Raw genomic sequence first — 24,243 nt, forward strand, 5'->3', positions numbered from 1 at the left:
ATAAGGCGCACCTGACTATAAGCCGCACCCACCAAATTTGACACAAAAACAGCATTTGTTCACAGATAAGCCGCACTGGACAAAAGCCGCAGCACTCCTCACTGTATTATGGAATATTTACAACAAAAGATAGTAACCGGTAACACTTTATTTGACAGCGGCACCGTAAGACTGTCATAACACCAAATGAACCACCATGAAGCTTTGAACCAATGGGCTGAAAAGCTTCATTGCTTCGAGAAGCTTAATTTGCCCATCACTGCTCCAACTGCTGTCCACACTGTTGTCGTCCAACATGCCTCCTAGCATGTATGGCAGCACTACAGATGTAAATAACAATCAAAATCCATGTTCTCTGCAAATTATTTCTTCAGTTACTGTTTCAGTTTCATTTATTGCTAGAGGTGGTATTTGGTAACTATTTGAAAGTGGCCCCATAAAACTGTCATTAGACAATCGTAATTATGACATGACACTGTTATGACAATTAATGAATGCTTATACCAGATGTCATTTAGAGTTATCCGGCAAATTATCTCACTTTTGAATGGATGTAAAAGATCCTAGCTGAACATAAATGGAGATAGTGACATAGTTTGCCGGATGACACTTAATGACATCTGTCATAAGAATTCAGTAATGCCCATGATAGTGTCATGTCATACTTATGACGGTCGTAAGACCAAATGAACCACCATTGCTTCAAGAAGCTTCAGTTGGACATCACTGCTCCCTTGGAGAGACAGTCAACCTCTGCTGCAACATGCCGTCAACACTGTTGTTGTCCAACATGCCTCCTAGCATGCATTGTAGCGCTACAGATGTAAATAACAATCAAAATTCATGTTATGTGCCAATTACTTCTTCAGTTGCTGTTCCAGTTGTTTCATTAATTGCTAGTTATGGTATTTGGTAACATTTTATTTGACAGTCGTGCCATAAGACTATCATAATTATGACATGACACTGCCATGAGCATTAATGAATCCTTATGCCAGATGTCATTTTGTGTCATCAGCAAATTATCTCACTTTTGAATAGATTTAAAAGATCCGAGCTGGACATAAATAGGGTTAGTGACATAGTTTGCCGGATGAAAATGACATCTGTCATAAGCATTCATTAATGCCCTTGATAGTGTTATAATTATGACGGTCTAATGACGCCGCTCTCAAATAAAGTGTTGCCTATTAACCCAAAAAAATCAACAAATAAGCCGCGCTGGACTATAAGCCGCAGGATACTGAGGGAGGGATAAAAGTAGCAGCTTATAGTCCGGAATTTACGGTAATTATGATCAGTTTTAAGCATGTTATTGTCCCACTGAATTATTTCTAAACCAAGATAAAGCAGAAAGATGCTCGTCTTTATTAAATGCTTCATTGAGTGAGTCCATTCAAATCAGCTCAATCTGCTGATTTACACACAATGAGTTGACACAGCAACTGTTTAACAAGTTAAACGATGACTGACGCATGTGGCACTTTGAAATTTCGACTACCGGGCATCTCAGGTAAGATCTATCCTTAACGTCTGTCAATCCTCGTTAACTTTAATAAGCAACTCCAGTGCACTGCCTGACCAAGAAAAGGAGTGTGGGACTATGTGATCGGATCATGACAGCTCATCTGTATTTATTGATTTAAACAAAAAAAAAATCCACGATGGAAGTACCGAGGGATCGCTGTACATGGAAGAGTTCCCAGCCGAAACCAACTGCTGTCAAAAAAAAAAAACAAACAAAAAAATCAAAGGCTCGTCTCACCTTTGGCCAAAAACCATCTTGTTGATTTTCAAGATTTTTAAAGAACCATTCTGTGACTGACAAGTCAAAAATGTAACTTTTTTGGAAGGTGTGCCTGGTACATCTGGCGAAAAAAAGCACGTAATTTGATAAACTGAACATTATGCCAACAGTGAAATATGGTGGTCGCAGTGTGATGGTCTAGGTCTGCTTTGCGACCTCAGGACCTGGACAACTTGTTATGATTGATGGACCACGACCGCCCAGCCATCAGTTTTTGCCCTTAAACTGAAGCTCTTGGATCATGCAACAATGATGATAGGATATTCAAATTGTTTTGACGATCTGAAATCTTTAAGCCTGCTAAATAAGCAAAAAACTGAAATCAAGAAGGGGCAAATATTGTTTCACAGGACTGTAGAGCTGCGTTATTATTTCGTAACTTTTTATACAGAACTACAACACAAAATACGCCCGCAAGATACAGGAATTATTTCAGTCCACCTGGGAGTTGCATTCTCTACCTAACATCTGTTCCATCAAAAGGTGGAGCATGGTAAGCTATGTGAAGTTAGTTGGTACACCTACCGTGAATCCTCTCCACTAATTAGCAAAATAAACATCCGCTTTTCATTCAGACTCACATGTTTGTTGCCGTCCCGCCGTTACTTAAATTTCTTGAGCATTCATTGTGTGGTCGATGAGGAGGCGACGATGCACACTGGATGTGCAAACTGCAACACAGTGAGTAAGAACCGGACGTCACCCAAACAGACTAAGAAGAAACAGGGGATGTTAAAACATTTCATTACAGAGACAAGACGACCAAGATACTCCCTAGTTAAAATTGGGTTTCATTTCCAAAGAAAGTCATTTATTTGTTTCAGTGCCATTGACAATGATAGACGCCCTGCTCTGAATATAAACGAGTTTGTCGCTAGTATACGTCCAATCCATTTGAACTGGGAGATTGGCAGCGAATTAACGAATTGGACGTCTATTGTTGCTGATGTCAGGCAACGAGTTAAGACAAAAAATAAATACAGTGGTACCTCTACATACGATCGCTTCGACACACGAACTTTTCGACATCCGACGTAAAATTTGACTCGCCATTTGTTTCTACATCCGACGACATGCTCGAAATACGACGACAATGGCAGCACCGCAGACGAATGCACGGCGGATTTTCTTGTGTGACAAATCAACACTGGTTTCAGAAAAGGTTGGTACAGGTGGTGAAACAAGGAAAAAGTTGACGCTTACCTTCTAAATGAAGATGCAAATGACAGAAAAATATGAGCGTAGGGTGGGCATCCGTGAAATGGCTCAACAATACATCTCCACGGTCCTCCTCCGACCATCGTTCGCCAGTCTTTATAAGTTAAGCTGACAATTCTTATTGTGGTAACATCTCCAGAGAAATCGCCAACTTCGCCACGTTTTTATCATTTATTTCACAACTTATTCAAAACAAAAACACCTTCTGTCTGCCGCAATTGACGGTGTTAAGAAAACATTCAAAGTGAAAGTGAAACTCAAGCTCACCGGTCTGCCTCTGGCACGTCAGCACCGCGGTGCGTTCAGGGTCAGCAAAAAACGTCCGCCACATTAGAACCCGATTCGTTACATTAATACAGGAATTATTATTATTTATTATTATTATTATTATGATTATATATATATTGATTTATAATTTATTTGTTTTGCTATGTGTAATTGCCATTTGTAATAGTACCAGCAGTATTTTTTAAGGATTTAGTGAAGGTTTTTGGGCTGTGGAACGAATTAATGGAATTATAATGTATTCCTATGGGAAAATCCTGCTCGACATACGACCATTTCGACTTACAAACAAGGTCCTGGAACGGATTAACTTCGTATGTAGAGGTACCACTGTACAAGAATGCTGCGATAACATCGTGTTGCTGAATGTATTTACAGAAATGTTGCACTGAAATGTTTTCATAGTCTGCGAGACAAATAGAAATAGTTTCTCTTATATCGTAGAATAATGTAGTGATTTCCTGACCCATGTATTGATAAATGTTGCATCGCCATATTGTGAGATAATCGTAAATTGCATCAGGAGCTACCCAGAGGTCCCCACCCCAAGTATACCAAATCATAGGCAATGATGCTATTCAGCTATCAGTCTTGAACAGGCCTAAAAATAAATGTTCAAAACAATTTTGTCTTTCATCTTGAGCTGAAATTTGACCATCTTATTTCAAAGCTGACACTCACTCACTCGAAACTAATGTATTTTAAATCAGATGACGTCAAAACTCACCCGTTTGTACTTTCACTATTGTCGGATGAATACATCATTAATGCAGGTTCAAAAATGAATATATTTTTGCGTAGAAATCTCTTTGATGGCAGATTTCAACTTTGGGTGGAAGGTGGAGCTATATCTATCAGCCTTTGTGACGATCATAGACCAAACATCAAAGAGAAGCCGTTAACTGAAAGCTAATTTGACCTACGTAGCAACTGTTAGCCATTGAGCTACGTGATTCGGGTGGCTTTAACAAATACAATGGGATTCATAATAACACCACAAGCTCTTCTGAGCAGACAGCTGCCCAAAAAGACAAGGGTTTATGTTCCCCAAAAGCAACATCGCTGCTTTATGCTCCCCTTCCATGACAAGCAAGCGCGTCGCCATGTTTCACCAGCAAGTGTCAACTCCGCACGTAAACGGCCTTTAAGAATACGACCAGGACGGCTCCGTATTCCCGAACAAGAGCTACGTCACGCTCCGCACGATTCTCCATGCAACGGCGCCTCTGCTACGTCGTCTGTAGCGCGTAAGTTATGTCATGAATACGGCCTACGAAGGCTACAAACAAACCGCCTGAGCGAAGCTATCTGCTTTTAGCACGAGTGCGAGCTTTGCGGCTAACGTGCACACCCTGTGACGGCGCGCCGTGTCTTAAATACCACCAGAAACACCTCAACGCCAGTAGTACGAGACGAAAAGAGAAGAGGAAACACATACACCAGAAGTCGCGTTGAATCAAAAATTCAAAACGACGTAGAAATAATCCATCACGCGTATGGCCCGAACCGGTGCAAGGCCCTGTGCGAAGACAGCAGCTCATGCCGAAGCTCACTCTTGACAGCGGGCGGAAAAACACCAGTGATGCGGGACTTTATGCGTTTGTACCGGACCCCGACTGGTTCCCACCCTCGTTACGTACGCCGGTGGTACATAAGCAAGCATATATATGGTTATTTATACCTATCAGAGTCGGTTGTCAGCGCTCGGAGGACCTTCCTCGCCCCAAATCCAGAACAAACAGTCCCGTTCGACGTCGGTGACGTCAGACGTACGACGTCCGGCGGGAGGGACGCCGCTGTCAGTGTCAGGCGAAGCCCCGCCCCTTCCTGGTCAGATTATGCAAGCAGTTGCCACCATTTCAACGCTTTTACAACCACCGGTATAAATAAATAAAAAAAAGCTTCTTATGAAAACATTACATAAACGGTTTTATTAAACGAAATACTGTGGGGCCTTTGAAATGTAGCTAAAATATCAAATATTTTGTGTCGATATAATACATCCGTTTGCAAAACCTCGTTATTTAGACATTTTTCTACCTGGGTTAAGGTTTCAAATTAGGGTTAGGTAATTATTAGGTAAGAAGTGAGTTTACCTAATAGAGAGCTAGTTTTTAAAGTCTAGCCTCTACACAAGATGGCACTTTGTGTAAACATTGATTTCAAAATTAAGGTTGAAAACAAAAACCTAATAAGTAATCATCTTGAATTTCATGTTAGAACTAGGTCTAGTGGCAAACAATCCTGGTAATTAGCCAAGTGCCACATTGTACCAAGAGTTGGTGTTTTGCTAAATTCAGGTGTACCTACTTAATCCAGTATCATATTGGAACTAAACAATATAGTAAGACAGCAAGATAGCATGAAATGGTTCACGCAAGTTTATTCATGACACTGTAGAATAGTTACATTTATAGCAAGAAACATGACTGACAGTTTTTCAATTCTTATCTGCTAGAAGTAAAACAAAACAAAACCCGACAGTTGCGGAGAAAAAACATCCAATGCTATTAGGTACATTAGCAATGGGAAGAACATTTGTAGGCTATCAATACTGTATAATCCAAAGTGCCCTCAATCAATTTAAACTAACGTCATTTCAGAATAACAAACCAAGAGGCACAAAAAAAAAAAAAAAAAAAAAAAAAAATTCAAGACATTTTGGTAGGGTAGATTCTGGATTGCTATCAAACAGCTCTCTTCCAAATGCATGTCAGACTAGCCATAAAGTATATACACGAACATTTAAATGGAAAAACGTAAGCATTTACGTGTCTATTTCAATTACTCTAACAGTTCTTTGTGATCATCTTCCTCCACAACAGCATCACACACCTCCGCTCCATCCTCTTCATCAATTTCATCGTGCACCACGTATCCCTCTTCATCTTCATCCTCTCCAACTTCAAAGCCTTCTTCCCCCTCCTCCTCGTTCTGGTTCCCCTGCTCCTCCGGCATACCCGCTTCCTCCTTAACCTCTTCGTTCTCAGTATTTTCTTCTTGGGCTGGTTCCCCCTCGCTTGCTTTGGTCACCGCCTCCACATCCTCGGTCACCTCCTTATCTTCCGTGACGGCCGGTTGTTCTTCTGTTTCTTCCACCAACATTGATTCGGGTGCGCCCTGACCCTCCTGGTTACCAACAAATGGATTTTCTCCCTGTACAAAGCAACAAAGGTTATCAGTTTACATTAATTTTTGACACCTATCACCATTTATTTACAACACAAAGAACGGATCAACATCTTGATTATTGTCATTGCTAATTTTATTAAATTAACTCAGTGGCTGCCATTGACTGTGATAAACGATAGTTTTTGCAAATATTCACATGGGAAAATTTTAAGGATATAAGTTTCTCTTTGCTAATTTTGTACCAAATTTTAGCTTTAAAACAAAAGGCCAAGAAGATTGAAGTGGAAAAAAAAGCTTTTACGCTATGTGATTGGTCTTTTTTCCTCAACTTCCATGTACACCCAACTGTTTTTTCTTTCGTTGTAGGATGCCTTCTATTGAGGTAAAAACATAAAAAAAGATTTCATTTCTCTTCAAAAGAAGATAGAAGTTGCCAGCAGTCTGAATCAGTTGTAATCTTGCCATTTGGATGTTGAAGCAAGTGAATTGTAGTGGAGTGAACTAGCCCAGATGTGTGATGATAATTGACGTGAATGATGCGATTGGGGTAAAAAAATTAAATCAGAGAACGTCCATAATTCAATGGGAAAGACAATTACAGTCCAGGAAAAATTAACTGGACATTTATCGTTGTTAATCACACTACAGCATCAATGCTAGTTACCCCAGTTAAAATGTATTTAATGTCTATCACTGTTTACTCATTGCTTGCTACTGACAATGATACACATCCCATTCATTTAAACTCATTTTTTAGCGCCATTGATGGCATTAGAAATTCAGTCATCAATGGCAGTGAATAGGAACTGTATGTGTTCTTTAAAGGCCTTGGAGGTCTCCAATCTTAAGTACCACGATGGCACTTACACTCAGGTAGCTCTCCAGCTTCTTTCCAATGACTTTGTGGTTGAGGATGCTACGTGCAACTGACAGGCTGGATCTCTTAGACTGCTCCATCATTCCCTTGAATTAAAACAAGAGTTTAACATGGTGCCAAAAGGTTCAGAAAATATAAAACTTTTTCTTAATGTATCAGTCGACCCACCTTGCGATTATAGTTGTGGTCGTAGGATTTAATGTGCTTTTGGATCAGGTGAAACTCCATTGGAATGAAGATGTCACAGGCACTGCAATGGGCAGCTTCCACTTTCTTCAAGAAGTGCTCCATGCCGAGATCTGCAACACGCAATGCCGCTAAATCAGCATTTGGTGGACTTCTTGCTAGTCCATAAATGTGAAACTCAAGGCCCGGTGGCCAGATTCAGCACACCACATTATTTTGTGCAAATAAATAAAAAGATAACATTTACCCTGTCTTTTTGTTGTGTTTAAATCACTAAATTCAAGTGAACTTGACTGCCCGATACCCAAGCGAGACGCGACGCAGTACTGCCATCTTTTGGATAGCAGAGTGACTACATTCATTTGCAATTAATCACACCTAGGAACTGAAAATTTTCAGCTAATGAGGTCAAAGTAGGGCTGGGCGATATGGCCGTAAGTACGTATCACGATAAATTGAGCAGTTTTACCTCGGTAACGATAAATGACGATAAATTCGCCCAAGCGGACTATCATATAATTTGAAAATTTGAATCAATGCATAGAATACAAATTAACTGTTTCTCGTTAAATTTATTTAACCAGCTTTCAATTTAACAATTGCTCATGGAGTCTAAACATTAAGTATTAAAAAAATCTTGAAACAATACAAATTCTGGTGTGAACATTTATAACAGCTTGTATGACTTGAAAAATGTAAACATTATAAAAATCAATATGACGACTGTGCAAACATGTCATTCTAACACAAATGACTTGCAGCTTTAACAGTACACTTCAGACAACTTATTGGTAATGGCTGCTGTGACATAATTATTCAACACAAGTGTTTACGTCAAGGTTTCAGGTTTTTTTCCCCCCGAAACATTTTTTAATACATGCACCCTCCACACAGACACAACCAGTTTAAAGCTGTATTGCTCTGATGCCAATGAAACATTTAAGGTTTTATGATGGCAGAATAAAGCAAATACATACAGAAAAATAGCTGTGGCTATTAAACTGTCATATTATATATAGGCTTCACTGTTGGATTATACCTTATGCTGAGTGCTTTACCATCATGAAAGCTTTCAGAGAAATCACACAGAGATGCCAAATAACGCGACATGATGATTGCTACATGAAGTCCGTGCCCAGTCCACTCATTAATTTCAGCCGTTTCGACAAGGTTAGAGCCGCTATCCGACTCCCATCACGTTCATTTGTACCGTTATTTTATATTCCGGTGATGCAACGGATTTGGTTTCCCCATTTGTATTATTATTCTCATGTTTCATATTTTTACACACCACATAACTCTGGTCAAGTTTCCCACCAACCTCGTAGAAGCCAAAATGTCTCCAGATGTCTGCTTTCAAGGTCTTAGGTGCATCAATAATGTTTCTCACCCCCTCTTTCTCTGCTTCAGCCATTGTTATGTCCTATCTCTTAGCGGTTAGATCTTGTGCCCGAACCAGATTAACATTTAGGGCCAAATTCGAGTCGGGCCCAAAATGTTAAGCATTTTCGTTCAAGTCAGGCCGCCGCGCCGGACTAATAAATTAAAAAAAAAAATTTTTTTTTAAAAAGGATAAAACCGAGAGCAGGCTCTCTGCATTGTGCATTTGCTTGTGCACGCACATGAACGCCGGGGCCCCGGATGTTTTTTTTTAATATTAAACTTTCCCAGCGTTATTTCGTTGTGTAAATGCTTTTATAATGATCATAAAAATATGTAGACTATTTAAACATTAAGAAAACTTGCGTTTTTTTCTGCCAACTGAGAATTCGTTATGACACTTTTATTTATGCACAGGCAAAGGCAACACAAATGTGATCCTTTTGAATCTTCTCCTCTGTGTATCTGCAAACCGCATGTTTTTTTAATATTAAACTTTCCCAGCATTATTTTGTTGTGTAAATGCTTTTATAATGATCATAAAAATATGTAGACTATTTAAACATTAAGAAAACTTGCGTTTTTTTTCTGCCAACTCGAAGAAATGAAAATAAATTGCTGCTGCTGCGTTTTTTTTCTCTCGCGTCACTCCAAAAAAAAAAAAAAAAGCGGGCCGTGTCGGGTCGGATTTTTTAGGTCCGATCTAACCTCTATTGCACATATAGAGTGGGCTAAGCCTACATTTTACTTTTGTTCTACATTGCAATTTAGTTGGTTTTGCTTGCAACTGAACGGATCCCTGGATTGATATTGCGATAAAGATGCTGCTGCACTACAATATTTTGTCGTTTTCTTTAATATTTACTTGAATATTTTTATTGATGGGTCGTTGTGACTAAAAAACAGTGACTGTTATTACTGATTTTGCACAGGAGTTCAGATGTTGCACTGTGTGAAAGGCTGCTACGGTGTGGTAAAAAAAAAAAAAAAAAAAAGAGAAAGCCCTGGTCTCATTCAAAGCACTAATTAAATGCTGTGATCTGTTTTTTTTTTAATATATATATCTGAAAGTATTTTCATTTGACTTCAACCAGGAGTGACACAAGAGCCAATAAAAAGTTGTTTAATGTCTGACCGCTTTTGTTGCCTCATGATTCACGAAAAATATGCTTTGCTTTAGAATCTTAATGCATCCAAGGCTTTAATGCATCGCGATGCATTGCCGAATCGAACTGAATCGTAACCCTCTGAATCGTAATCGAATCGAATCGTGAGGGCAGTGCCGATGTACACCTCTACTGACGAATGTCTCGCTTACCTTTCGTGAGATCCTGGTCTCTGTACATCTGACAGATGGCAGCACTGTGGTTCTCCAATTGATTGATCATGTGGTCAGTTTTGTGGAACTTGTTCAGTAAGTACTCCTAGGAAACAAACGACCAAAGCGTTCAGTTAAATGATAAATGTTTGTTCGGTTCATTCACTGAGGCTTCTTGAAAATACCAGGTGTACTAACTGTACAGATAACCACATCTATTAGAAGGCATGAAAATGGGTCAGGGGTTAAAAAGGTTAGAAAGGTGTGGAGAAAATATGTTCCGGTACACTGTACAACTAGGGCTGTCCCAGACGACTAATTTTCTCCCGATTAGTCAGCTGACTATTTTTACGATTAGTCAATTAATAACCCCCGCCCCTTTTTTTAAAATACTAATTTAGCAATGAAGTTTTTGATGACGCATATTAGTTCACAAAAACGTTTTGGAACACTTAAATTATCAAAGTACAAATAAACACGTAAATAACAACGAGGTCAAATGCCGATAGCATTAATTCAAAAGAATAGAATGTAAACATTCAGAACACAGACTTCGGCCTTTCAAACATGTTTTAAAACAATTTAAAAAAATATCTAGCTTGAATATTATAGGATACTACTATCTATAATATAGTATAATAATTATTCATTGCCAATCAGATTTTTCATAAAGGCTGTCATTTTAATGCTATTTTTAGTGTAGAATCTGAATTCTGAAGTATGTGGGATTAACTCCAGAAATCGTTATTTATATGACGAACATGACATGCTTTTATTTTGAAATGTTCACTGAAAGTACGTTCGCTAAACCGCTAACCGTAAGCTTTACATTCTGCAAAAATAACTTTTTGTCATTGCATGTGGTGTCAGTAATCCTCCTTTTTTGTTTGCAAATGCTGTTAACCAGCGATTTTTCATGTTTGAAGTGTCACCTTTTAACTGCAAGTTTGCGTTTGGGAGAAGACTGCCAATGTTTTATAGCAGACTAAAGTAGGTCGTCTTTTTTCCCCCATTAGCCTCAATGTGGCAATGCTAACGTTTACAGCGTTTAATTTAGAGGTTTCCTTATTTTGTATGTCCAAACTTTAATTCTATGGCGTGTTGATGACCAATAAAAATCTTTTAAAGGAACTGGAGTCTCATGTGCCATCAGCACGCATGCACAAATGTATGCACGCAAGCGCGGCGATAAAACGCTGCAGTGAAAATTACCGCTCTCATTTTTATTTACCGTGCGATAAATGGACTCACTTCATGTCGATACAGGTTTTAGCAACTTCAATAAAACATGTTGTTAGTTAGATTGACTTAACCATCCGCCAGCGTGTAATCGTCTCCGGACGTCTTCCAAAATTACAACTGGGTGAGGGCGCTGTAGGTGTTCATTCACGGCCGACGTGCAGCCAAGCTTGGCGTTGAAGAGCCAGGACACAACAGTATACCCTCCTTTGTTTCGTTGAAATCAGTCAATGTTTTGGCCACGCTGGTGCGCTTTTTTGGCTTTGTGCCGCTTTCCCCGCTTGCATACCAAGCGTTCGACATTAAAAAGATCTCCCGAAACCCCCCTCTTTAAAAATTTTCTCCTCGATTCTACACAATTCACATAGGTCACCCTTTTTGACTTGAATTTTGCCGAAAGGTGAGAGATTTTCATGCCTGATTAGAGAGCAGATGCCTCGAATTAGTTTGTCACCTGTAGGAAGTCTGTGGTCGGCTTGGACAGCTGGCCCGAAAGGAATTTGAAGTGTTCCTTGTGGAAGCGACTCTCCAAATGACGTTCCATATCTTCCTTGTAGAACGTTCGGAACTTGCAGATGGAGCATGCAAACATCACCCTAGAAGGGTGAACCAGGGAGAGGTTTGTTTTCCCCCCTGCTTATGTGCACTGATAATTCTTTTCATAGATTTTTCCTGCTCACCTCTCCTGAAAGCCCCGCTTCTTTTTCGCTTTTGAAGACTTGCCTGGAGGTCGGGGGGTGGGCTGTTTGTCCTGTGCCACCACCGCTGCCGCCTCGGCACTTTCTTCCTTTTTCGCTGAACCTGAAGAGAAGAGAAACGTTTATTTACAGTGACAGACTGTGATACTCATAACTATTTGGCAGTAGGGATTAGGCATAGACCGGTTACTGGTTTCAAGGTTTACCGTGGCATGAAAACGTTACCGTTTCAAAACCACTAAAATTTTCGGTCATACCATAGTACGGTATAAGCTGTTTTTTACATCCCAAAAATGCAGCGAGAAATCTGTGGCTTGGAGAGGCAGCGCTCACTCTTCCATCTATGGTTGTTGCTCTGTCCGGTGTGTCGGCCACACTCACCAAAGCTTTCCCCCATCATAAAAAGAAAGTCGCTAGTAGGGGAGTACTTCGGTTACCGAAAAGTAACAGAAAGCCACGGCTTAGAGACCAAGACGGCTAACTAGTTTCCTCTCTACCATTAGCCTACTTTTTTAAGTCTTACGCCATTGAAAACATCTGTTCAAAACATTTTTACAATGCAGCCTGTGGTGTTTCTCTCTGTCGACTTTCTGTGTTGAAAGAGGGTGTGTGTATACGTAATGTGTAAACAATGATATGAGTCAAACACACGCGCTGTCTCTTTCGTTCTCATTAATATTCAACTAATTAATATGTTTTAAATAGAGATCCACGATAATAGGAATTATGACGTCATCCCGATAAATCCGATAACAATATATATTATCGGGCCTAATAATAAAATTTTTGGCACGGTGTCCGATTGGGATGTGTGCGTTTGTTTCAACTCGTGTTTTGCCAATATGCAAAGTTTTGTTACAGTTTTAGAGGCCGTATTTTTCCTTCACTGAGTTAGAAACCCTACTATGCCAATTAGCAAATGTTTGCATTTTACAGTGTTATGTTTGCAAGTTCTTGAGAGGGCTTTTGGTTATTGATAGGCTTGCTGCTCTAAAATTTCCATGTGAAGAAAGTTGTTTCATGGACCAAGACGACAAAAGTCTCCTCTCCTGTTGCACCAAATGTTTTATCTGTTGACAAAGCACAATACCTGTTGGGTTTATGTTTGTTTTAGATCTGTGCTCATTGTTCAGGGGAACACATAGTCAATAATATTGACTGATTGTGATTAACTCAAATGATATTTATTTGAAAAAATAATATGGGCACTTTATATGAACTCAAAACTGTTCTTGTGTTTTAGTTATTATAATAATTCTGGTTCGGTCAAAGGCAAGTCTATGCTGAATCAACCATTTGTATTTTTGACCGACAGGTGTTCAAAAACTCAGATGAATATACATTGAAAAATTATATATATATATTTTATCGGTTATCGTATTAGGTATCTGCCTTGAGGAGCAGTAAGTTATCGATATCGGTTTCAAAAAATTGATATCGTGCATCCCTCATTTTAAATAAAATCTATTTGATCATATATTGTATAAGTCAAGTTCTATATTACCAAGGGTTCTTATTCAAATGTTGAGCAACTTCAGCTGTGGGTTTAGTCTACAAGTGCTATTCATTTAAATTTTATTTTAAAATATTTCATTTTTTTTGTTCCACAATAGTACAACGTACACAAAGTACAATGTGGAAAATACTGCGGTTTACCTGATTCTCCATCAGTAGTCTCCTGTAAAGAAAGAAAAAGTAGAATTACTTGGAGCAACTGCTACTTCAGCAAAAACAGTCTGATATGGCTCAAGTGACCAATTTTGTCCAATTCTGTACTCACTTGAGCATCAGCAGAAGCAGCAGCAGTCATAGTTGCCTTGCTGTCATCTTTTTCTACTACCTTAGCTACACACACAAAAGTATAAGAATTTTATCTTGCGTTTTCTGATCAGGTCACAATAGCTTCAGTTGAAATATGTGACCAAATGTGCTCTATGACTGCAACTTACCATCAGCATTAGTGTTTTCGGTCTTGTTCATTTTACTCTCTGGCTCATCAGCAGGAGTGGCCATCTGCTTTCTCTTCTTCTGGGTGTCATTTTGTGGCTTTGGTGGCAGCTGAAGTTCACCCAAAAACAAAACTTGATATTCACGAAGACCAAATATTTTTGCTTCAATTTGGCACGTCGGCCAGAATAAGTGTGTACATTCAAAAAGAGGAGGGAAAAAGACAATTCTCATTTCTGAGCTAAGCAATGTAAGTAGACGACCAAAATAAAGCTCACCTGTGGTGGAACTCCAGTGAATTTTAGATCTGACCTGCCAGATTATCTTTGAACCTTTGACCGAATTTTAAGGCATAGACTTCATAATATATTGACGGGACATGGGGCCGATTAAAAGGGGCCCTATCTCAGTCAAAGCTGACCGAGTGGAAACAAATAGCTTTTTACTTTGAAAATTCTTGTGAATAAATGCTTAAATCCCTATACTCTTTAGATACAGTGCCCTCCATAATTATTGGCACCCCTTGTTCAGATATGTTTTTTAGCTTCTAATATTTTTTTTTTTCATTCAAATAATATGGGACCTTAATGGAAAAAAAAAAAAAGGAAAATCCAACCTTCAATTCAAGTGCATTTATTCAGTGGGGAAAAAGTCCCACATAAAGAAAGAATTATTTGACATCAAATAATGTGTGTCACAATTATTAGCACCCCAGGTGTTAATACTTTGTACAACCCCCTTTTGCCAACAAAACAAGGTCTGGGGACTGAGATGGCCATGGGAGGAGCTTGATTTTGTGTCTGGTGAACCATTTCTGTTTAGATTTGGCCATATGTTTAGGGCCATTCTCTTGCTGAAAGACCCAGTGACGACCCATCTTCAGCTTTCGGGCAGAGGGCAACAGATTTTGATTTAAAATGTCCTGGTATTTCAAAGCATTCATGATGCCATGCACCCTAACAAGGTTCCCAGGGCCTTTGGAAGCGAAACAGCCCCACAGCATCACTGATCCACCCCCATACTTCACAGTGGGTATGAGGTACTTTTGAGCATGCGAATCTTTCGTGGCACGCCAATCCCACTTAGAGTGTTTGGTCCCAAAAAGCTTAATCTTGGTCTCATCTGACAAAGCACACGGTCCCAGTTGAAGCCCCAATACCGCTTGGCGAACGCCAGACGTTTGCGTTTATGATTGTGAGTGAGGAAAGGTTTTGTCCGTGCATGCCTCCCAAACAGCTTGTTGGCGTGTAGACAGCACCTCAAACCCACTGTGGAGTATGGGGGGTGGGTCAGTGATGCTGTGGGGCTGTTTCGCTTCCAAAGGTCCTGGGAACCTTGTTAGGGTGCATGGCATCATGAATGCTTTGAAATACCATGACATTTTCAATCAAAATCTGTTGCCCTCTGCCCGAAAACTGAAGATGAGTCGTCACTGGGTCTTTCAGCAAGACAATGACCCTAAACATATGGACAAATCTACACAGAAACGGTTCATCAGACACAAAATCAAGCTCCTCCCGTGGCCATCTCAGTCCCCAGACCTTGTTTTGTTGGCAAAGGGGGGTTGTACAATTATTAACACCAGGGGTGCTAATAATTGTGACACACATTATTTGATGTCAAATAATTATTTCTTTATGTGGGATTTTTTCCCCACTGAATGAATGCACTTGTATTGAAGGTTGGATTTTTCTTTTTTCCATTAAAGTCCCATATTATTTGAATTTTAAAAAATTATTAGAAGCTAAAAAACACATCTTAACCAGGGGTGCCGATAATTATGGAGGGCATTTTATGGACGTAAAACAGTCTCGATTCTAGGGTAAATGCAAAAAAACTGGGCAGGAAGCATTTATTTTACGTAAATATGTCAAATGTGCTGATAGTCTTTAAGCCACTGTGGCGCCACCTTATCACAACAAAAAGCTTTTTACACTGAAAATTCTTGTGAATAAATGCTTAAATCTCTGATTTCTTTACAGGTATGGATGTAAAACAGTCTCGATTCATGGATAAAAGCAAAAAAAAAAACTGGCCAGTTAGCATTTATTTTACGTAAATATGTCAAATGTGCTGCTAGTGTTTAAGCCACTGTAGTGCCGCCTTATCACCACAAAAGTTTTTTACGTTGAAAATTCTTGTGAAAAAAAATGCTTAAATCTATAAATTCCATATAGATATGGATGTAAAACAGTCTATTCTTGGTCAAAAGCAAAAAACTGGCAGTTAGCGTTTATTTTACGTAAATGTTGCGAATTATGACGCCAATGCCTTGGCGGTTAATTCCTCCCATTCATTTTTTTCACGTTTCAAAATGCTCACATGGTACAAAAAATATAATAACCTTGAATCCTCAAAAAAATAACTCCTGAGACAATCCTTCCTGTTTGTATGCGGTACAGCTTCCGTACTTTTTCGACTTAAATCCGGCGTTGAAACACTGCATGTGTGCGAGAATAACTGCGACAGACTAAGGCGGAGTGTGGGACAATGGCCCCCTATTGGAAGGCGTGGCGCAGTGTCTGGGGAATGTGTCCCTTCAATATCATTATGAAGTCTATCGATAAAGGTTTGCAAAGCAGTGCATTCCGTTTTTCAAATTCGGGCTTGTATACATCCATGTTTAAATGCTCACGTCTGTGATTATCCATACAGAACGACGGATGCAGAATTTTAGCAGTTCAGGAGGTCGTTGACCAATATTTGGAGCCTATTAATTTGCAGTTAGTGTAAAAATGTCAAATTTTACGTTTAAATTCCTAAAACGTGTTTATTTTACTAATTAAAAATTGGTTTAAAAAAAGAATATGAGTGTTCTTTAAGTGCCAAAAAAGAAGCCAAATATTTTCCTAATCATTGCTTGCCATTGACAATGATAAACGTCCAATTCATTTTAAACTGGGATTACTGGCTGTTTCAGTGCCATTGACGGCGCTCTTCGCCCAATCAATTTTTGATTGTGAGGGTTGGCGTCGTTCATTCAACCTGGCATTTGAACAGGGGTGTGCTGACCTGTATTCATTTTACATTACAAGCAACAACTCCAAAGTAAAAATACCACCATTAAATGTTTAAAGGGGCCAAAATGTGATTGTTGTAATTTTGCATTAGGTAGTCTATGAAACACAATTTTGCATGAAATAAATCATAAAGGCAAAAGTTTAAAAAGGAGGAAAAAAACAAGGGTGCAATGAGAAGCATAAATTGCTTTTAACTTACAAAACAGTAGAATTTTTCTGAGGAACTGGACATTACATCGACTCAAAGAAAGTAAAAGATGGGCAAAGTTTGGGTGGGGGACAGCTGATGTTTCAAAATTTGGCACATGCCGGGCTCTAATATGAAAGGTCGGCTGGCCAGTTTGTGTACAGTCGAGAAAAGTGGTAATCAGAACGGCTTTCGGCCAGAATCTGAGTAGGTCGTCCAAATTTGGCAGGAGGTACTTACTTTGTTGAGGGGTTTCCTGCGGCCTCGCGCGCGGCTGACCCGTGTGGCCCCTCCAAAATACCTCCCGGAAAAGTCGCGGGGCCCTTGGGAGGGACCTGGGTGGAAACCTCCACCCTCTGGGTACATGCGGTTGGACAGGAGGGATGGGAGCTTGCCTCGACCTCCTGGGGAAGGACCGCTTCCCCGGCCGCCTCCGCCTAAGGACATGGGGTCGGACCTGTAGCCCCCAAACCCTCGACCCCCGGCACCTCCGCCCCTTCTGGGGGAACGACGACCTGCCCATCCTCCCCTGCCAGAGTCACTGCCGAAGGACTCCCTTAAATTCTGTCGCATTTTAGCGATTCCATAGGTGGAGGAGAGGCTATTAAAGCCACCTCCCCCTCCTTGTCCCATGCCCCCCCCGAAGCCCGAGCCTCCTCGCTGGCCCAACAGCATGTTGTCACCACGGCCATCATCACAACCATAGCTACCGCCACCGGATCTGAAGAGATCTCGGGAGGAGGAGAACGAGTCGAAAGACTCGAACTGGTCAAACCTGCGGGATGGAGGGAGAGGGTTGATAAAAAAGAGCAGAGAGCAAGGCAGGAGGCACGAAGGGCCGCCAGCTTTGGATTTGTCCAGTCGGCACTCATTCGCCACCTTAGTGTCGCCATTTTCTTGTCAGATTGCAAGACAGACATCCACCAAAAACTATAGACTGCTCAAATTGTTTTACAGTAAAACAGGCAATCAGCGCTGATCATTAGATTATCAAACACTCTTCCAACAATATTTTCAGTTTTGCCAGAAGAGGGGGAGAATCCAAATTGACCTCCTCTTTATCGGATAAACTTTGATTTTAGGTCAGGGGTCTCAAACTCAATGTATCCGAGGGCTGCTGGAAATAGTCTAAGCTACAACACGTATTCCACAAAAAAAGTTTCAAAGATTAAGAAAAAAAAAGAAACCAAGTAATCAAATTTTCTCAATCTTTATGAATAACAGTTGAGAAAATGATCAGTTCTTCAGAATATGAAGATCAAGTGATTGCCCTAATTCCCTTAACATTGCTGAAAACCTTCGGTACTATGCTAGGTTGAAAAAAAAAAAAGCCTAAACACTTAAAGGGGCTGCAAAATGCCTTCCCACGAGCTGCAAGTTTGAGACCCCAGTTTTTGGTGTTTTCTAAGAAGTTTCTTCTGAGGAATTTGCTGGATTGACATGCCAGCTAAACTCATCTTTTGTGTGAAACCTAAAACCAGAGCGCAAGGTTAGGTCACATGGATGAGAAGAACAATGCTTGTGAATAAATGAAACACAAAGTCAAGACAGGACGGCATTTGTAGCATGGACAATGATTAAAGTATGCCAATACCAGTGACAAAAAACAGAACGGTCACCTTTGACTTTAAAAGGGTGAACAGTAGTTTAAGCGAAAAAAATAAAACCGCATTCCTTGAATGCTCAGGATAACATGTCGCTGAGAATCTTCGACACAACATGGTCTGTGTAAAAAACATGAGGACAACTAAGATGTAAAGAAACAAAAACTGAACAGAAAATGCCTTACCTGTCACCTCGGCCACCTTTCATGCCACCCTCCAACTGAGTGAGCATGTCCAAGCGCTGATTAATCTTGGCAATCACTTCATCTGCTTGTGTTATCTTTTCGTGGAGCATGGATGACTCGGAGAGGCCTCTCTTGGAATTGCCGCCTCCGTAGCCCCCGTAACCCGACATGGAATTCTTATAATTTCCACCAAATAGATCAAAGTTTCCAGAACCTAATACAGATTACATTATTATACAGACGAAATTTGAAAATCTTCACTGTGGTCAGTTCTTCACTTGAGTACCTTTATACAGTGCCCTCCATAATTATTGGATTTCTAATAATTATGCGTTTTTTAGCTTCTAATATTTTTTTTTCTATATAATATGGGACCTTAATGGAAAAAAAAGAAAAATCCAACCTTCAATACAAGCGCATTTATTCAGTGGGGAAAAAATCCCACATAAAGAAAAAAATTATTTGACATCAAATAATGTGTGTCACAATTATTAGCACCCCTGGTGTTAATACTTTGTACAACCCCCTTTTGCCAACAAAACAGCACCTAATCTTCTCCTATCATGTTTCACAAGATGGGAAAAGACAGAAAGAGGGATCTTCAGCCATTTCTCTTTGCAGAATCGCTCTAAATCGTCCAGAGACCTGGGTCCTCTCTTCTTCAGCTCACCCCACAGGTTTTCAATGGGGTTGGTGTCTGGGGACAGATGGCCATGGGAGGAGCTTGATTTTGTGTCTGGTGAACCATTTCTGTGTAGATTTGGCCATATGTTTCGAGTCATTGTCTTGCTGAAAGACCCAGTGATGACCCATCTTCAGCTTTCGGGCAGAGGGCAACAGATTTTGATTCAAAATGTCCTGGTATTTCAAAGCATTCATGATGCCATGCACCCTAACAAGGTTCGCAGGGCCTTTGGAAGCGAAATAGCCCCACAGCATCACTGACCCATCCCCATACTTCACAGTGGGTTTGAGGTGCTGTCTACACACCAACAAGCTGTTTGGGAGGCATTCAAGGAGAAAACCTTTCCTCACTCACAATCATAATCTCAGTCCCCAGACCTCAACCCCATTGAAAACCTGTGGGGTGAGCTGAAGAGGAGAGTACAGAGGCGAGGACCCAGGTCTCTGGATGATTTAGAGAGATTCTGCAAAGAGGAATGGCTGAAGATCCCTCTTTCTGTCTTTTCCCATCTTGTGAAACATTATAGGAGAAGATTAGGTGCTGTTTTGTTGGGAAAATGGGGTTGTACAAAGTATTAACACCAGGGGTGCTAATAATTGTGACACATTATTTGATGTCAAATAATTATTTATTTATGTGGGATTCTTTCCCCACTGAATAGATGCACTTGTATTGAAAGTTGGATTTTTCTTTTTTTTTTTTTCATTAAGGTCCCATATTATTTAGAAAAAAAAAATATTAGAAGCTAAAAAACACATAATTATTATAAATCCAATAATTATGGAGGGCACTGTATCTCTATCTATGAGTAAATGAGCATAGCTCTATATTTTCATTACACCTGTGTTAAAAATGTATTACATTTGCCAGAGCAAACTGATGTCTATGTAATTTAGTCAACACGACATGCCTATATAATGTCAATTATTAAAATATGACAATTTTAGAGCTCAAACTTCTTGCTTACCTCTGTTTCCAGACCCTCCGCCACCCCAATTTGAAAAACCTGAAGGATACAAGAACTGTTAAATTGGGCCCAAAGCAAGGCATTTATAGTACATTTTTAAACACCTGGTATAAATGGACTTCATTCAAAAGACTGTTACTCAAAGTATTTATGCCAATTCAGGGGTAGACAAAAAGAGAAATTAAACACTCCGGGCCAGTGGCTTTTGGATTTCAATGGCCCCACTATCAACATCACTGGCCAAGGTCAACGCGTCAGTTATTGATCCAATAATCCCCAAAAAAAGAATTATTAATATGATTTATATATATATATATATATATATATATGTTTACTAATGCCACCGAGTCTGTCATTTCGTGTCTAGTTCTACGTATGTGTGATATCGATGACACGCATCAGACGCTAAGTGCTATGACCGTAGCATCATGCGGGCGTAGTTTTTAGCAACGTTGGCGTAGTTTGTAGCGGCTGTTGGCTGCAGTAAGGCATTTTTTTCCTATTGCTTCTTCCTCTACACACGTGACGTCAGTGCGTTGTCCAGCATTAAAAGTAGTCCGGGCAAAAGGTGATGCTTAGAGCTGGCAAAATTAAACGATTCCTCGAGGTGAATAAAATTACTTAGATCAGTTTTTAAACTCAAGTTACTCGAGTTGCCCGAGTATTTGTTTAATCTCTAGTGGCCAGCAATGAATCCAGACCTGAATCCCATAGAACACCTGTGGAGAGATCTGAAAATGGCAGTTTGGGGAAGCCACTCGAGGTCGGAATCTTTGGTCACCTAACGATTCGATTACGATTCAGGGGCTCCGATTCGATTATAAATCGATTATTGATGCACCACAACCCCCTCACCCCAGCTTTTAATTTTTTGTATGCTAGTTCCAAAATTGTTCAAAAATCCTCTCAGGCTAAACCAAACTATTATTTCAGTACCAAGTTAACAGTTCAAAATAGTAAATAAAATACTCAAGTGCCCATTCTGTATCAGCAGATTTAAACTACATTCAATTCATTTAATGTTGTGAATCAACCGCTAAAGTTCTTAAAATTGCTCCCGTTATTCCATAATTTCGCTTCTGTCTACTTTCGACATGTGAAAGTTTTGAAACGGTTTCATCAAATTAAGATAGATTCAAGTCAAGATTTTGCCGATTTGGGTGTTTTTTTTTTCAGATAAAAAGTAATTAGGTTCGCTACAACAGTGCCTTCTAGAGAAGTCTACTGCTTTAAGATGGCACTTGTTTACTAGCGCGAGAAAGTCTGTCGTTTCGCATCTAGTTCTTGGTATATGATCTAAAACGGCCGTTGTCTGTCATTTCACATCTAGTTCTAGATATATGTGATATATACCATAGTCGTATGTTGCCGTATGTTTGTAGCAGCTAGCGACTGGGCGCTGTTTGTAGCGGCTGACGGCCGCAGTCAGGTATGATTGTTTTTTTTTTTTATCTAGCGGTATAAGTTGAACATGATATTTACTCTCGGTCCGTTCCTCATTGCGTCCTGAAGACCGCGCTGACTGTGTTTTATTTCCGCTTTACCTGGTATAATTCAATAATCGGAATTTGAATGTTTGTGAATCGTTCTCCAATCTTCCACGGCCGAATCGCGGATAATCTAAGAATCAGAAATTTCGCACGCCTCTAGAAGCCACCCTTCAAATTTCAGATACCTGGAGCAGTTGGTCAAAGAAGAATGGTCTAATATTCCAGCAGAGCATTATAAGAAAGTCATTGTGGGATACCAGAAGCGGTTGTTCGCAGTTGTTTTGTCTAAAGGTTGTGCGACTGAGTATTAGGCTGAGGATGCCAATACTTTTGTCCAGCCCATTTTTGTGTAAAATGATAATGATTTATTTTTATTTTTTCATTCTCTTTTGTGTTTTTTCATTGCAAGCAAAATAAATGACGCTGAGCTAGGTTGGTCCCAGCCGGATTAAACGGCGACTGGCAGAGGGAGTCGCAGAAACAAATGTGACAAAAAGAGAAAGTGTTCGTGCCATGAAATGATTGTACTAAACCACAGCAAATACATATGTATCCATTTGAATACTATTTGTATACTGTTTGCTTGATTTTTTAAATCGACGCATTATTTTTACTGGCCCCAGCAGGACAGTGGTGGGAGCATTCTGGTGGCCCTGATAGTTTTAAAAGTACATCTGGGCCATTTATATTGTCGACCCCTGTAATTGAGAAATTATTAAACCTCTCTTAATGGAGAAAATATGGGTGTAGCCATTGTGTGACGTCAGTTATACCCGCACATATAGGGAGTGACGATGATAATGGGTCACAATGGCATAACAAGGAAGGGCAGGAAATTTGGAATACTCATTTCGATTGGCTAAAACAGTTCAGGCATAAATAAAATGATTGCCCCCGTATTTGGCGGCCACTCCTCGGAAATAGATTTTATTTAACTTTCTCTCCACTGTTTTGCATCAGACAAATTCACCTATTTTCAATTAATTAAACAATAGTATTTCCGCTGGGATTGACGGTATAAAGGTGTCGTCTTTCCTTTTATGAATTGCAACAGGAGAGGGAACTGTACTTGCAACAATTTTAGCATTTAAACATTTTTATTTAATTGCAGTGAAGCTGAATGAACAGAGAGCCTTTGAGACATTTTCGAGGCCAGCCATTTTAATATCGCACTAAAACGTGTTGCACTTACTAAGGAATTCATTAAACGAAATGTATAATTCTTAGCATGGCAACAGCGAAGCTAACAAGGCGACGGCGAAGCTAACAATGAGCCTTGCCGACCTGTTAGCCTTTAGCTTTGGATGACGAAGGAGCAAACAACCGCCATTGTAACGTTCATGCCGCCAACGGCCATTTTAAAATCGCACAGAAAACGTTATTCAGCTGTATCAATTCGAGGAGAAAATACTTTCATTCGGGAAAAAGAAAAGACCAAAAAAAATGAAGGCAAAACTAAAGTCAAAATGGCTTCGACTGCAGGGCGAATGCTCTCAATCGTGGGGTAATGGTAGTCTTTTTTATTTTTTAACTGTGAAAAGATATGGCGGCCATAGATAGCAAGTGACTATAATGTTGAATAACAATGCAATACGGCAATAAATGGCTTTTTACCTGAGCCGTAGTTCCTGCCTTCCATTGTAACAGGCCGCGAAGCGCTAGCTGTGGTTCCTCCGAAATCAACGCAGACTCGCAGAGAACGCCACTGCTAAACGTCACGTGATGCAGTGACGTCATTGTAAGAGTTCCCCGGCTGCACTGGGCGTGGCCTCAGTGGACTCTCGGAAGACAGTTGTGTTTAAACTTTAACACTTACAAATTAATACAAATATGAATAATGGACAGTTAAAGGGCGCTATATATATGGCGGAAAACACAGACAAGGCTGAAAAAGCAGTTTCTACGGAGCCCCCCGGGTGCCAGGGTAGAAAAAATAAAAAAATCATAGCTAATCTGTACCCACAGATTACTAATCTGTACCCACAGATTACTAAACTGTACCCACAGTTTACTAATCT

The 24,243-nt window shown here is 40.0% G+C and overlaps 2 protein-coding genes across 6 annotated transcripts in view; both read right to left on the bottom strand.

Annotated features, from left to right (window-relative positions):
- The window catches only part of LOC130920109 (bromodomain-containing protein 4-like), a 41,554-nt gene extending 36,428 nt beyond the window's left edge, over positions 1-5,126 (bottom strand). For 2 of the 5 annotated variants that reach the window (XM_057843017.1, XM_057843016.1), the window contains exons 1-2: positions 4,038-4,651; positions 2,389-2,478 (exon numbers count right to left, since the gene is read on the bottom strand). In XM_057843017.1, the coding sequence (XP_057699000.1) occupies positions 2,389-2,478; positions 4,038-4,075 (128 nt within the window). In that variant the 5' untranslated portion in view covers positions 4,076-4,651. Of the gene's footprint in view, positions 1-2,388; positions 2,520-4,037; positions 4,652-4,991 lie in introns of those variants that run through there. The other 3 variants (XM_057843018.1, XM_057843019.1, XM_057843015.1) reach the window with 3 other exon arrangements.
- Positions 5,127-5,676: 550 nt separating this feature from the next.
- akap8l (A kinase (PRKA) anchor protein 8-like) lies at positions 5,677-23,963 on the bottom strand. The gene is made up of 13 exons (XM_057843020.1): positions 23,840-23,963; positions 20,736-20,774; positions 19,084-19,297; positions 17,535-18,069; positions 14,090-14,198; positions 13,921-13,985; positions 13,797-13,818; positions 12,123-12,243; positions 11,897-12,038; positions 10,204-10,309; positions 7,488-7,618; positions 7,310-7,405; positions 5,677-6,466 (listed from the first exon to the last, which is right to left on the bottom strand). The coding sequence occupies exons 1-13, from the start codon at positions 23,862-23,864 to the stop codon at positions 6,095-6,097; spliced, it is 1,977 nt and encodes a 658-aa protein (XP_057699003.1). The 5' UTR covers positions 23,865-23,963; the 3' UTR covers positions 5,677-6,094.
- Positions 23,964-24,243: the final 280 nt, after the last annotated feature.

This window comes from Corythoichthys intestinalis, chromosome 8, assembly GCF_030265065.1.
Source record: "Corythoichthys intestinalis isolate RoL2023-P3 chromosome 8, ASM3026506v1, whole genome shotgun sequence".
Taxonomy (NCBI): Eukaryota; Metazoa; Chordata; class Actinopteri; order Syngnathiformes; family Syngnathidae; genus Corythoichthys; species Corythoichthys intestinalis.

Coding starts and splice junctions, on each gene's coding strand:
- akap8l (XM_057843020.1), bottom strand. CDS start 23,864: ATGGAAGGCAGGAACTACGGCTCAG. Junction 18,070..19,083: donor AAAGGTGGCCGAGGTGACAG/GTAAGGCATTTT, acceptor TCCATCCCGCAG/GTTTGACCAGTTCGAGTCTT. Junction 10,310..11,896: donor CGACCACAGACTTCCTACAG/GTGACAAACTAA, acceptor TTTGTTTCCTAG/GAGTACTTACTGAACAAGTT.